Source organism: Arachis hypogaea, chromosome 15, assembly GCF_003086295.3.
Source record: "Arachis hypogaea cultivar Tifrunner chromosome 15, arahy.Tifrunner.gnm2.J5K5, whole genome shotgun sequence".
NCBI lineage: Eukaryota > Viridiplantae > Streptophyta > Magnoliopsida > Fabales > Fabaceae > Arachis > Arachis hypogaea.
The window spans coordinates 33,581,278-33,595,069 of NC_092050.1; the positions used below are offsets into that span (position 1 = coordinate 33,581,278).

At 35.9% G+C, this 13,792-nt stretch overlaps 1 protein-coding gene across 1 annotated transcript; it reads left to right on the top strand.

Annotated features, from left to right (window-relative positions):
- Positions 1-9,720: 9,720 nt before the first annotated feature.
- Positions 9,721-10,116, top strand: LOC140179192 (secreted RxLR effector protein 161-like). The gene has a single exon (XM_072217857.1). It carries the CDS (start codon positions 9,721-9,723, stop codon positions 10,114-10,116), a length of 396 nt encoding a protein of 131 aa, XP_072073958.1.
- Positions 10,117-13,792: the final 3,676 nt, after the last annotated feature.

Sequence of the window (13,792 nt, forward strand, 5' to 3'; positions counted from 1 at the left end):
TTTTTCCGATAAAGGAAATGTCCACAAAAATTTTGAATAATCATCCACAAACAGGACATAATATCTATGACCCAATGAACTCAAAATAGCTGACGTCCAAAGGTCACTATTTATAATATCAAATGGCATAATAGTGCTAGAATTTGAAGCATAAAATGGCAACTTAATATGTTTTCCAAGAGGACAAGAATGACAAATATGACTGTCTTTAATTGGATGACATTCAATAAATTTATTCTTCCTAAGAGAGTTCAAAACAGATGCTCCCGGGTGACCCAAACGGTCATGCCAAAGAGATGGTGCTAAAGCAGCAAAAGTAGATTGAGAAGGGATTAGATTTGTGATGGGATAAAGCTCACCCTGACTTTCACACTGCATTACTGGCCTCCCCGTCTGAAGATCCTTCACAAAAAACCCAAAGGGATCAAATTCAACAGAGACAGAGTTGTCATTTGTAAATTTTTTTACGGACACCAAATTTTTAACAAGGTGAGGGGAATGAAGGACATTATATAATTGTAAAGGAGGACACGGGGAAGACAATTTAGTGTGACCGTAGCCATGAATTGGAATTGATTGACCATTACCAACAATGATACCATGTTTATTGCTCAGATTAAAATAAGACGTGAGGTTACCTTGTGCGGATATCATGGGAGAAGTAGCATCGGTGTCCATGTACCAATTTGCATTTGAAGGAGTGATACCAAGAGTATACATTGCGACTTTAATGTCTGTTGGTGTTGGATCTGCCATGTAGGCCTGTTGGGGTTTGGTCCCAAGTATACCATGGTGTGGTTGATGCTGCTGTCCATGAGTGGGCTTGGTCCATACATTAGAAGGATATGGACAAGGAGGTATAGGCCAAGGAGCCCAAGGTGCCATCCAGGGCCATGGCTGCCCGCCATACCATGGAGTATTGGTTGGAGGTTGCTGACCTGTTGGCTGCTGCCCAATACCACGGTTGTTGTCGCTACCAATCGGACCACCTCCGGCGTTACCCCCTCCGCCGATACCCCCCCATACCGCCTCCACGATCACCGTTGTTGCTGCGATTTTTTCGTCCATTATAACTGCGGTTTTGGTTCCTCTTCCTACCAGTATTATTGCGGTTGGAAGATGCATGATCAGAAATATCATGAGGCCTTTTGGAATAATGGGCAACCATGGCTGATGAGGAGCTATGTGCCGCCTTCTTAGCAAGGCCGACCTCTTCAAGAGTGAGCATTGAATGGGCTTGATAGAACTGGAGTAAAGGATCACTTTGGCGAATAAGAGTGGCTACACCTTTGTAGGGCTCGGTGAGGCCAGAGACCAGTGAAGAACAAGTCTATTGTTGTCGACGGGAGAGCCAACATTCTTGAGTTGGTTCGACAGAGATTTGAGATGTTAACAATAAGTAGAGACATTTGAAAAATCTGCCATGTCTACATGAGTAAAGTCATACTCAAAGGGTGACGGCACGAGAGTGTTTGTTATCCTAGAATATGTCACGCAGTCTATTCCAAGCCTCCATCGCCGTGGTGTCGGGTTCAAGAATTGTATGTAAAAGATCATGAGATATAGTGGCGTAAATCCACTGTAGTACCATAACGTCAAGAGTTGACCAAAGTTCTTTCTCCTCCTTTGTTGTAGGCAGCTTTTCCTTGCCCTGCTTTGGAGGAATAATATGATCAATTACTCTATGGGATCGTGCGTGAATCTTAAAGAGTTATGTCCATGTGGAATATTGTACGTTCTCTATCTCAAGAGTGATAGGAACATGGTTCTTGATGTTGGATACAACAAGAGCAAGATGAAAAGAAGATTTTGAATCAGACATGGTGATGGAGAAATGAGGAAGAAGAAGCAAAGCTGTGCTGCGGAAGACAAAGAAAGGTAAGGATCTTTCCCTAGAGCTTTTGATACCATGAAAGAGATTAATCCCTTGCCTATTTCATTAGAATAATCTGTTTATATACACCATATAGAAGAGTATAATAGGGAACCTAATCAGGCTATAAATAAGGAAATTAAATATACACTTAACAAAGATGATATACAAAATCTGTCAGAATATATTTATCATATATTCTAAAACACATATATATGATGAATTTTATATGAATTAAATGGTCAAGGCATGGCATATTAGTTGATGAATGTTATTATGCTTGCATATCCTGTTTGCATACATAACCGGCCATTATGAAGCGTAGATTTTGATTTCTTTATTAATTATATATTTAGTAAATGAACGTATATTCAGTATGATTTTTGTTTTTTTATTTTCCTAACAATAAAAGAAAGTTTTTTACTGAAATTTTGAGATTTATTAATCACTAAAGTGATTAAATCTAAAAGTTTTAGCTAATTTCATATTTATGATTTTATGTCAATTATATATAAAATAGATGTTAAATAATAATTATTTATATGTTCATTGAAGTTCATTGTTACGAGACATTTAAAGATCATCCAAAGATTGATTAGTTGATCTTATAATTAATGAACATGATTCTAAGCATATATGTGTACTAGTACTAGTATTTAAATATCGAAAGATATTAAATATTTTTAGTTGGTGTATGTATCTTTGCTAAACAAAGTTACGTTTATTAGCATCAGTGTTATTATATATTGATATATCACCTAAAGAAGAATATTAATATACTTTGAATGTTTCTATGAATGCTCTTTGAATCTGATTAATGTGTTATCTTATGACTCAGTGTTAATATTAAGTATGTATTAATTGCAGCAATAATTCTTCCTATCACATTGCATTTGCATGCTACATCTGTTCCAATGTTCAATGGGCTGAATTTTTCTGATTGGTCTTAACAAGTCCAATTTCACCTTGGTGTATTCGATCTTTTTTTGGCACTTCAAGTTCAGAAACTTACTGCTATAACTGTTCTTAGTACCAACGAAGAAAAAGTTCATTATAAAGCTTGAAAAAAATTAAACAAGATTAGTCTTGTCTTCATGCAGATGAACATAGCAAATAGTATCAAGTCAGCTCTTCCCAAGACTGATAATGCTAAAGAATTTATGAAGCTTGTGGAAGAGCACTCCCAAATTACTGATAAGTCTCTGGTTGGGACATTAATGAGTACTTTGACCACTATGAAATTTGATTGTTCTCATATTATGCATGAGCATGTCATTGAAATGACAAATATTGAAGCAAGACTTAAGTCCTTGGGAATGGAGGTGGATGAAAATTTTCTTGTGCAATTCATTTTGAACTTATTACCGTCTGAGTATTGTCCTTTCCAAATGAACTATAATACCATGAAGGATAAATGGAATGTGCATGAGTTGCATAAATGTTATTTCAAGAGGAAACCAGACGTAAGAATTAAGGAAATCATTCCATCTATTACCTGAACCATTAAGGAGTTGGGAAAAAAGTTGAAATGAAGCATGGAAAGGGAAAGGGAAAAGGAACATTAAAGACTACTTATTCCTCTTCCAAAATCTAGAAGATAGTCAAGTGTCATTTCTGCAAGAAACTTAAATACTTCTAAAATAATTGTCCAAAGAGGAAGGTTTGGTTTGAAAAGAAAGATAACAAGTTTAATTGTGCTTCTGTATGTATTGAATCAAACTTAATTGAAGTTCCTCCTAATACATGGTGGATTGACTATGGAGGTACAACTCATGTTTCTAAATCGAACAAGGATTCTTTACAACCCGAACCATAAGGCCAAATGAAAAGTTTGTCTACATGGAAAATAAATATAAAGCTCCAGTAGAAGCTGTTAGGACTTATCGTTTGATTCTTGACACCGGACATCATTTATATTTGCTAGATACTTTTTATGTACTAAGCATTTCTGATGTTGCTAGATACTCTTTTAATTTCGATAATAGTTGTTTTAGTTTGTTTAAACACAGCTATATAATTGGATCTGACATACTTTCAAATGATTTGTATAAATTTAATCTTGATGATTTATATGTTGAATCACTTATGATTTTGCATCATAAAGTTGGCACTAAACATGGTTTAGTGAATGAACGTTCTGCTTACTTGTGGCATAAACATTTAAGTCATATTTTTAAAGAAAGAATGGACAGGTTGACAAAGAATGACATCCTTCCAAATTTGAATTTCATTGATCTTAATATATGTGTGGATTGCATTAAAGGAAAGCAAACAAAACATACAAAGAAATGAGCCACAAAAAATATCCAACTTTTTGAAAGTATACGCATTAATATATGTGGACCTTTTGATATAAACTCTTTCAATAAAGAAAAATATTTTATCACCTTTATTGGAAAATGTGATATATATGCTCAATACACAATATCAAGTACACCTCAACAAAATAGTGTATCAGAAAGGCAAAACCGTACTGTGATAGAAATGATTAGGACAACAATAACTACAAGACATATGGTAAATTGCGACAGTTAATTTTGGTAATAGAGGCGGTTTTAAATCGCTGCAAAATCGGATACTAGCGGTTATAGCAAGCGACGTGGTTTGTGGCACGGAGATTAGATTTTGCGGCGGTTTTTAGCAACCACTGGAATAACCACCGTTAATAAGATAATTGATTTTGCGGCGGTTGCAAAACCGCTGATATTTTCTTTTCTAACTTATAAAAAATTGCGACGGTTTTCGATGAATATCCAAGCAATACAAATATATCAGATTTTTAGTTGGGATATATGGAACCTATTTACAATTACAAGCATAATATGAGTCAACATAGAAAATAATAATAAATAAAAAGAAATACAATGATCATAAAATAACTTACAAGATATAATGATACTTTAGCCACTTTATCTGATCTTGTCATCTTAGTGATGAAGTTGTGTGAATTGCTAAGTTCAGAGGATATTGGAATTGAATTTTGATGGTGCATACATTTTCATAAATCATAATCCTTTATAATCTCTTCAACCTAACACCAAATTTTTAAAAGGGTAAAAGACAAATTCACTTGCAATATATACTGCGTATAAAAATTAATCAAGTCCTGATGCACCAAAAACATCGGACATCTAATCATCTAACCAAGATTGTATAATTTTTGGAATTCACCTTGGCTTGGGTTTTATAGTAGAAAGAAACATTAGAATTTGGTTATGTTTGAAATTGCCACTAAAGGCATAATTCATCATGGGGAGACTATGGTTTTTGCAAGCATTTGCCAATGTTAGCACACCAACAACATAAACACTAATAGACTCTATTTTGTTAGCTTCAAACCACTTCAAATTAAATGCACTAGTGAATAACCTTGTACACACAACAATACAAACAATCACATTTTTGGATTAAAGATCAAAGTCTACGTTAGAAATGAAGTTCTTCATATTCAAGTTTGCTTCAAATAGCATTGCTTTCACAAAATCATAAAAAAAGAAAAAGTATTCTAAAAAAGAGACAACTTAAAAAGAATACTTAAGCATGATAAGAAAAGTGGGATGCTTACACCAGCAACTTCTACAACTTCTTTATAGGACCAAATCTCCACCGCACCGGCAAAAATTCTCCCATGACTACTACTACACTTATACTTATGATCCTTTCAAATGCAACAAAAGTCACTTGTTGACAAATTCATAAAAGTAAGCTAATTCTAAAATCTAAAAAAGTAGAACCACCATGTTTGAGGAGTCATTATCATCATCCTCACTCGTATTTTTGTCCTCCCTCACAAATTAATAATTCTTAAATAAACATCAATGATTGCATTTAATGAGAAGAAAAATAAATAAGTATTTCATCAAACACCTGGAGTGCTTGAGAAATTGAAATAATTCAATTAAGAGAAACTACAACTCATTGAATGTTCTTACAGCAAATAGCAAAGCATTCCGAATATGAGAATAAAAAATAAATAAATGAATAAAAAGGGAAGAAGAAAGAGAACCAGAAAAAGAAAATGAGTGGAAAGGAGAAGAGATTGCGAAAATTGATAGAATGTTGACGGAGAGAGAAACGACATCGTTGGCAGAGGAGATGTGTTGACGGAAGACACCCTTTCTCTCTTGATCTTAGAAGCTTAGGTCGCGCCCAGAACGATCAAAGGGTAGTGTGTGGGTGGAGGATTGAATGGAGATTCGTTTGCGGGATTCGCAGGTAGAGGTGGACTGAACTGGTAGTAAGAAAGGGTGGTGCACGAAATTGTGATCTCCAGGCTCGAACAAATCCTGGTAATGGCTCCAGAGCTTGGTGCTCTGATCTTAATTCATAATTGTCACAACTTCGATACAACTAACCAGCAAGTGCACTGGGTCGTCCAAGTAATACCTTACGTGAGTAAGGGTCGAATCCCACGGAGATTGTTGGTATGAAGCAAGCTATGGTCACCTTGTAAATCTCAGTCAGGCGGATATAAAATAATCATGGAGTTTTCGAATAATAAATAATAGAATAGGGATAGAGATACTTATGTAATTCATTGGTGAGAATTTCAGATAAGCGAATGGAGATGCTTTTCGTTCCTCTGAACCTCTGCTTTCCTGCTATCTTCATCCAGTCAGTCTTACTCCTTTCCATGGCTGGCTTTATGTGATACATCACCACTGTCAATGGCTACTTTCGGTCATCTCTCGGGAAAATGATCCAATGCCCTGTCACGGCACGGCTAATCGTCTGGAGGCATCACCCTTGTCAATGGCTTCATCTTATCCTCTCAGTGAATAATATGCTCACGCACCCTGTCACGGCACGGCTATTCATCTGTCGGTTCTCGATCATGCTGGAATAGGATTTACTATCCTTTTGCGTCTGTCACTAACGCCCTGCAATCGCGAGTTAGGAGCTCGTCACAGTCATCCAATCATTGAATCCTACTCGGAATACCACAGACAAGGTTTAGACTTTCCGGATTCTCTTGAATGCCGCCATCATTCTAGCTTACGCCACAAAGATTCTGGTTAGGAGATCTAAGAGATACTCATTCTAGCTTAATTCATGTAGAACAGAAGTGTTTGTCAGGCACGCGTTCATAAGGGAGAAGGATGATGAGCGTCACACATAATCATCACCTTCATCACGTTCTTGGGTGCGAATGGATATCTTAGAAGCGAAATAAGAAGAATTGAATAGAAAACAGTAGTACTTTGCATTAATCTTTGAGGAACAGCAGAGCTCCACACCTTAATCTATGGAGTGTAGAAACTCTACCGTTAAAAATACATAAGTGAAAGGTCCAGGCATGGCCGAGATGGCCAGCCCCCTAAACGAGATCAATAGTCTCCTAAGATGAACAATGGAATAAAACTGAGACCAAAGATCTTAAAAAGACTAGTAAAGGGTCCTATTTATAATAAACTAGCTACTAGGGTTTACATGAGTAAGTAATTGATGCATAAATCCACTTCCGGGGCCCACTTGGTGTGTGTTTGGGCTGAGCCTGAGTGTTGCACGTGCAGAGGCCATTTGTGGAGTTGAACGCCAGTTTCTGTGCCAGTTTGGGCGTTCAACTCTGGTTTCGGATCCTTTTCTGGCGCTGGACGCCAGATTTGGGCAGAAGGCTGGCGTTGAACGCCAGTTTACGTCGTCAATTCTTGGCCAAAGTATGGACTATTATATATTGCTGGAAAGCCCTGGATGTCTACTTTCTAACGCAATTGGAAGCGCGCCATTTCGAGTTCTGTAGCTCCAGAAAATTTACTTTGAGTGCAGGGAGGTCAGAATCCAACAGCATCAGCAGTCCTTTTTCAACCTCTGAATCTGATTTCTGCTCAAGTCCCTCAATTTCAGCCAGAAAATACCTGAAATCACAGAAAAACACACAAACTCATAGTAAAGTCCAGAAATGTGAATTTAACATAAAAACTAATGAAAACATCCCTAAAAGTAACTAGATCCTACTAAAAACATACTAAAAACAATGTCAAAAAGCGTATAAATTATCCGCTCATCAAAGGGATATACATACGTGGCGAAGCAAGGAGATGGAACATTGGCAAAACTTGATATGATGAGAAAGGTGCAATTTTATACGCAAGGCAAAGGCAGAGAATCCTTGTAGGTTATCCATGTTTCAATCAAGGAGGGAGAGAATGGTTGGGGTTAACTTGCCGTGTCAATTTATCAGATTTTGTTGCGCACTTAAAAATATCAGGCTGAATCGCCCCAATTCTTCTATTTCACAGTGATTTGGTGAACCGCCACCAAATTATTGCCGCAATCCTCCGTGTGTGGTGTAGTGAATGAGTAATACATCTTTTCCTATAACATTGTAGATGTATGCTTTAAAAGCTGCTATGTATTTATTGAATAGGGTTCCTAGTAAGGCAGTTCCTAAAGCTCCTTGGGTTATGGACCAGAAAGAAACCTAGTTTAAGAAATCTACATGTTTGGGAATGTCAAGCAGAAATAAGAGTTTATAATCCACAAGAAAAGAAATTGGATACAAGAACATTCAGTGGGTATTTCATTGGTTATCCAAAAAAATCAAAATGGTATATATTGTATTGTCCTACTCATAGTATAAGAATAGTTGAAACTAAGAATGCACGATTCATTGAGAATAGTGAGATTAGTGGGAGTACAACTTCACAAAATGTAGAGATTAAGGAAGTAAGAATACAAGTTCCTTCAACTTGCATTTATACTTCTAGAGTTATTATTCCATATGTTATTGAGCCCAATAACAATCAACAGGAACAACACATTATTGATCCTGTTGTTTTTGGGCTAAATAACAATAAAGAGAAATAAGAACTTATTAATCTCATGGTTAATGAGGAGTCGATAATAGAACAACCACAAGAAATGGCATTAAGAAGGTCTCAAAGAGAAAGAAGATCTGTTATTTCTGATGATTATGTGGTGTATTTACAAGAGTCAGAAAATGGCTTGAGTGTTGCTAATGATTCAGTTTCTTTCTCACAAGCCATTAATGGTGATAATGTTGATAAATGGTTAGACGCCATGAAAGATAAGCTTAAATCAATGGAACAAAATAAAGTATGGGACCTTGTGAAATTACCTAAAGGATTCAAGAGAGTTGGGTGTAAATAGGTCTTTAAGACTAAGTGTGACTCTCATGGCAACCTTAAATGCTACAAGGCTCGTCTTCTTGGCAGAGATTTTACTCAAAATGATGGCATTGATTACAAAGAGACTTTTTCACTAGTTTTTAAAAAAGACTCTTTAAGAATTGTCTTGCCTTTAGTGGCTCATTATAATTTAGAGTTATACTAAATGAATGTAAAACCCATCTTTCTTGATGGGGATTTAGAGGAAGATATTTACATGGATCAACCAACGGGATTTTTGGTTAAAGGAAAAGAACACATGGTGTGTAAACTTAAGAAATCACCATATGAACTTAAATAAGCATCTCGCCAATAGTTTATCAAATTTAATAATACTATTTTGTCCCTTTGATTTAAAAAAAATACCGTTGATCTGTGTATATACTTGAAGGTTAGTGAGAGTAATTCATTGTTTTAGTTCTATATATTGATGATATTTTGCTTGCATCTAATGATCTTGGTCTATTAAGCAAGACTAAGAAATATCTCTCTCTAATAGCTTTGAAATGAAAGATATGGGTGAGGCAAGTTATGTGATTGGAATAGAAATATTTTGAGATAAATCACAAGGACTATAAGGATTATCTCAGAAATCATATATTAATAAAGGATTAGAGAGATTTAGAATGGCACAACGCTCGACATCACTCGTTCCAACTCAAAACGGGGGACAAGCTTAGTCTCATGCAACGTCCAAATAATGATTTGGAATGAAAATAGATGGAAGGAACTCCATATGCATCTGTTGTTGAGAGTATGATGTATGCTCAGACTTGCACAAGGCCAGACATTAGTTTTGCAGCTGGTATGCTTGGTAGATACCAAAGTAACTCAGGATTGGATCATTGGAAAGCTGTAAAAAAAGTTTTAAGGTATTTGCAAGGGACAGAAGAACACATACTTACTTATAGGAGATCTGATAACTTTGAAGTGATTGGATATTCAGATTTAAATTTTGTCGATTGCATAGATACAAGAAAATCTACGGTTGGTTTTTTGTATCTATTAGCTAGAGGAGCAATATCATGGAAGAGTGAGAATCGGTCAGTAATTGCTACTTCTACAATAGAAGCTGAATTTATGGCATGTTTTGAGGCCATGGTTCAAGCTAAGTAGTTGTGGAACTTCTTTCCAGTGCTTGGAATTATTGACAGTATTGCTTGGCCATTAAAAATTTATTGTGAAAACTCTGAGCAGTCTTCTTTTCTAAAAACGACAAGTATTCCAAAGGTGCGTGCTAAGCATATGGAATTAAACATTTATGAATCATGTTGAAAGGATTATTATTATTATTATTATTGAGTGATACTACGTGTACAAGTCTTTTTGTAACCAAGTCCAACTTTGTTGGTGCAAAGCCTAGTGGAAAAAAAAGCGTACATACGTTACTACTTCTTTTTCGCACTTTTTGCAGCACACAAATTTTTGTTGGAGAGCACAAAAATTTATTGATATAGCACACAAATTTTCGAAGCATAACACACAAAATTTTGCACATAACACACATTTATCAATATAGCATACAAATTTTTACGCATAGCACACATATTTTTGCATATAGTACACATATCTTTGCACATAACACAAATTTTTGCTGTGGATGTATTCTGTTAGTTGGGTGAGTCAATGTTCTGGATATGTAGTCCTCTAAAAATTTCTATGTTGCACATAAAAAATTTCATGCTATGCTACAAGATTTTTGTCTTCATGTGCCGTGCGTATTTCATTAGTTAAGTGTTAATGTTCAGAAAGCTTTTGTGTTGTATAATAAAATTTGTGTGTTGTGCACCAAAATTTATGTGTTGTGCATCAAAATTTTTGTACTCTAATTTTCTGAACATTTATAAGAGAAGAAGAAAATGAAGACGATGAGGACGATGATAATGATAATAAAAGAGGATGAGGAAAAAAAAAAGAGAAAAAATTAAACAACAACAACAACAACATCAAGAAGAAGAAGAAGAAGAGTGGTAGTGACAACGATGTGAAGAAGGAAGAAGGAACGTAAGAAGAAGAAGAAGCAGTGATGATCATTAAAGGAGAGAGAAGTGGCGCGCGAATAGGTTTTTATTTTTAAACAACTTGGTTAAACTTGGTTACTCAAAAGACTTGGTTTTTATTTTTGTTATGAGTTTATAGGATCAATGTATATTTAATAAAGTTTGTGTTGTATGAATATTGACATTTTGAGCTCAAATGAATTAATGTTTCTGTATTACCTGATTTTTCAATTTGTTGTATACATAATAGAATTAGAATAATTAGGTATTGTCTTACAATGAAGACATTATTGTTGGACTAATTATGTTATATACTTTCTGATTATGACTCATGTTAAAAATGTGGCTAACTTTGTAGTACATAGAAGGGACTATGTCAATTACATAACGTACAACCGCTATGACTCTTGTTAGTTCTATTTTTATCATGATAAATTAAACTATGTATGTAATTGCTTAGAAAGGTGTATTATGATAAATGTATTTCTTAAACCATTAATTGAAATAACGACACATGAGTCAAGTGATGTAAGAACCAGAAAATTTTAGCCGTTTAATTAGAATAAAATGATAATTTAATTGTGTGGAATAGGTTGAAAATTCTAAAAATATTAATTTGAAAATTTGATGGTGAGAATTGGAATCAGCAGATTTTTTCGAGTGAAAAAATATAATTTTCCGCGAAAAAATACGTAAAAATGCGTACCAGTAATTTAGCCGGTAATACTGGCTTAAGTTTGTCTGGTACTACTATGAGAAAATAAAAACTGCAGAAATGTTTAGGAAAGTATCTAGAATTGAAAACTGGTCACTTAGTCTAAACTTTTTAACCCGAAGTTAGGCAAACGAACCAAAAACGCAAACCGGTTGGATCAGACCTAAGTTGGGCCTAAAATCAACATATATATAAGCTTAATTGGAGGTATTCAGCCTCATTTTTCACTATTGGGGAAGGGATACACGCTCAAGTGAAGAGAGGGAAGAAGAAACCCCTTGTTCTATTATTCACTTCAACACTAAATCGATCATAACTTGCGTTCCCGAGCTCCAATTGGTGTGCCGTTTGCGACCACGCGAAACTCTCGACAAGCTCTTCGATTTCATTTGAACAAAGTGATAATTTCTTGCCTAGTTCTCTCTCCCATATAATTTTGCATTTTTGGCTATGGTGATTGAGTAGATTTTGTGATTTTGGTTATTTGGGTGATAATTTTGCATTGGATAATTGTTGGGTTTTGTCTCAATCCACAGTGGATAAGGTAAGAAAACTCTATACCCTTGTGATTTGTCATATATGTGAACCTTAGTGTTAATTTTTGGTAATATGTTAGAAACTAGTTTGAATTCTTGTTGATTGGAGTTGATTTGGTGAATTGGAGTATTTGGATTAAGCTTGGTGGTTGAGTTTTGGTGTTTCAAGCTTGGGAGAAATCGACCAAGGTAAGATTTCGGTTACCGCTAGATAATATATAATGTTGTGTAAAACTTAGGCTAGTGGCCTTTAAGATAGGATGAATTGCATGAATTGGTTTGTTTGAATGAGTTGATATATTCAGGTGCTGGAATGATGAACATGTGCATAAATGAGTATGTGATATTGCGTAGAAAATAAATTTTGTTGATTTAGTTATGGTTTGGTTAGTTTTTGGATTGAGAATTTTAGAAAATTTAAGGTTTTAAGTCTTTGGTAAAACTAAATTTTTAACCAACTTTGATGCACTGTAACTTGGCCCTCGGACCCCTAAATCTTGTGAAACTTGTTTTGAATAAAAAATTGGGTCCACGTAGTTTATGAAGTTTGAAGAACAGAAAAAAATGATGTTTAACGAAAAAGTTATGCGCGTTTGAAGTTTAGGTTTAAAAATAGAATTTCACAGAAGTTGCTGAAAAACCAGAAATTCTGGTATGTGTGCCCACACACATTATTGTGCAAACGCACAGACTAGAATGTGTCTGGAGACTCGTGCGTACGCACGAGGGGTACACGCACGCACACCCTAGAAAGTTTACAAGTTGTGCATATGCACACTATGAAGCGTATGCACACACTGGGAAAGTCGTCCGGTGCGTGCGTAGCATAGTATGATTCGTACGCACGATGTCCTGTTTTTGCACTAAAATCCTGTTTTTAACTGTTTGGCATTCCCAGCAAGCTTGTAAACCTTTGCAACCCCAGTTTAAGGTTCCCTAGCTAGTGTTTAGGCTTTGGGACAATAGAGAGAGTATTGGGTGAATTAAAAAGGTTATTTTCGGTCTGAATCTAGAGACGGTGACTTAGGTTTGGGAAGTTTTGTGGATGGATTAACTAGAGCGGATTGGCAGAGTGTTATATTGATGGTAATTGAGAAATAGATATGAATGATGAACTATGAAAGATTGAGATTGGTGAATATGATAAAGATAAACAGTGATCACTGAGATTTGAGCAACACATTATTGATATACTATGATTGGTAAGTCGCTATGCGCCTAGCAAGGATGGAGGTTGGATCCCGCTTGTCGAGGTTGCGGCGCCGACATAGGGGCTGTGGCAGTCTCCCACCTATGTTGAGATGTGAGAACTGAGATAGTCTCCCGCTCACATAACCTTTCCTGCCATAAGAGTGAACTCAGGCACTATAACCCGACAGAGTGAGCGGGGCACTATATCCTAGGGTTGAAAGTGAGCCGGGCACTATATCCCAAGGAGCGCACAAAGTGATCTGGGTACTATATCCGAGGGGTGCACAAAGTGAGCCGGGCACTATATCCCAGGGGCATGGCAGAAAGGCGACATCCAAAAGGATATGTCA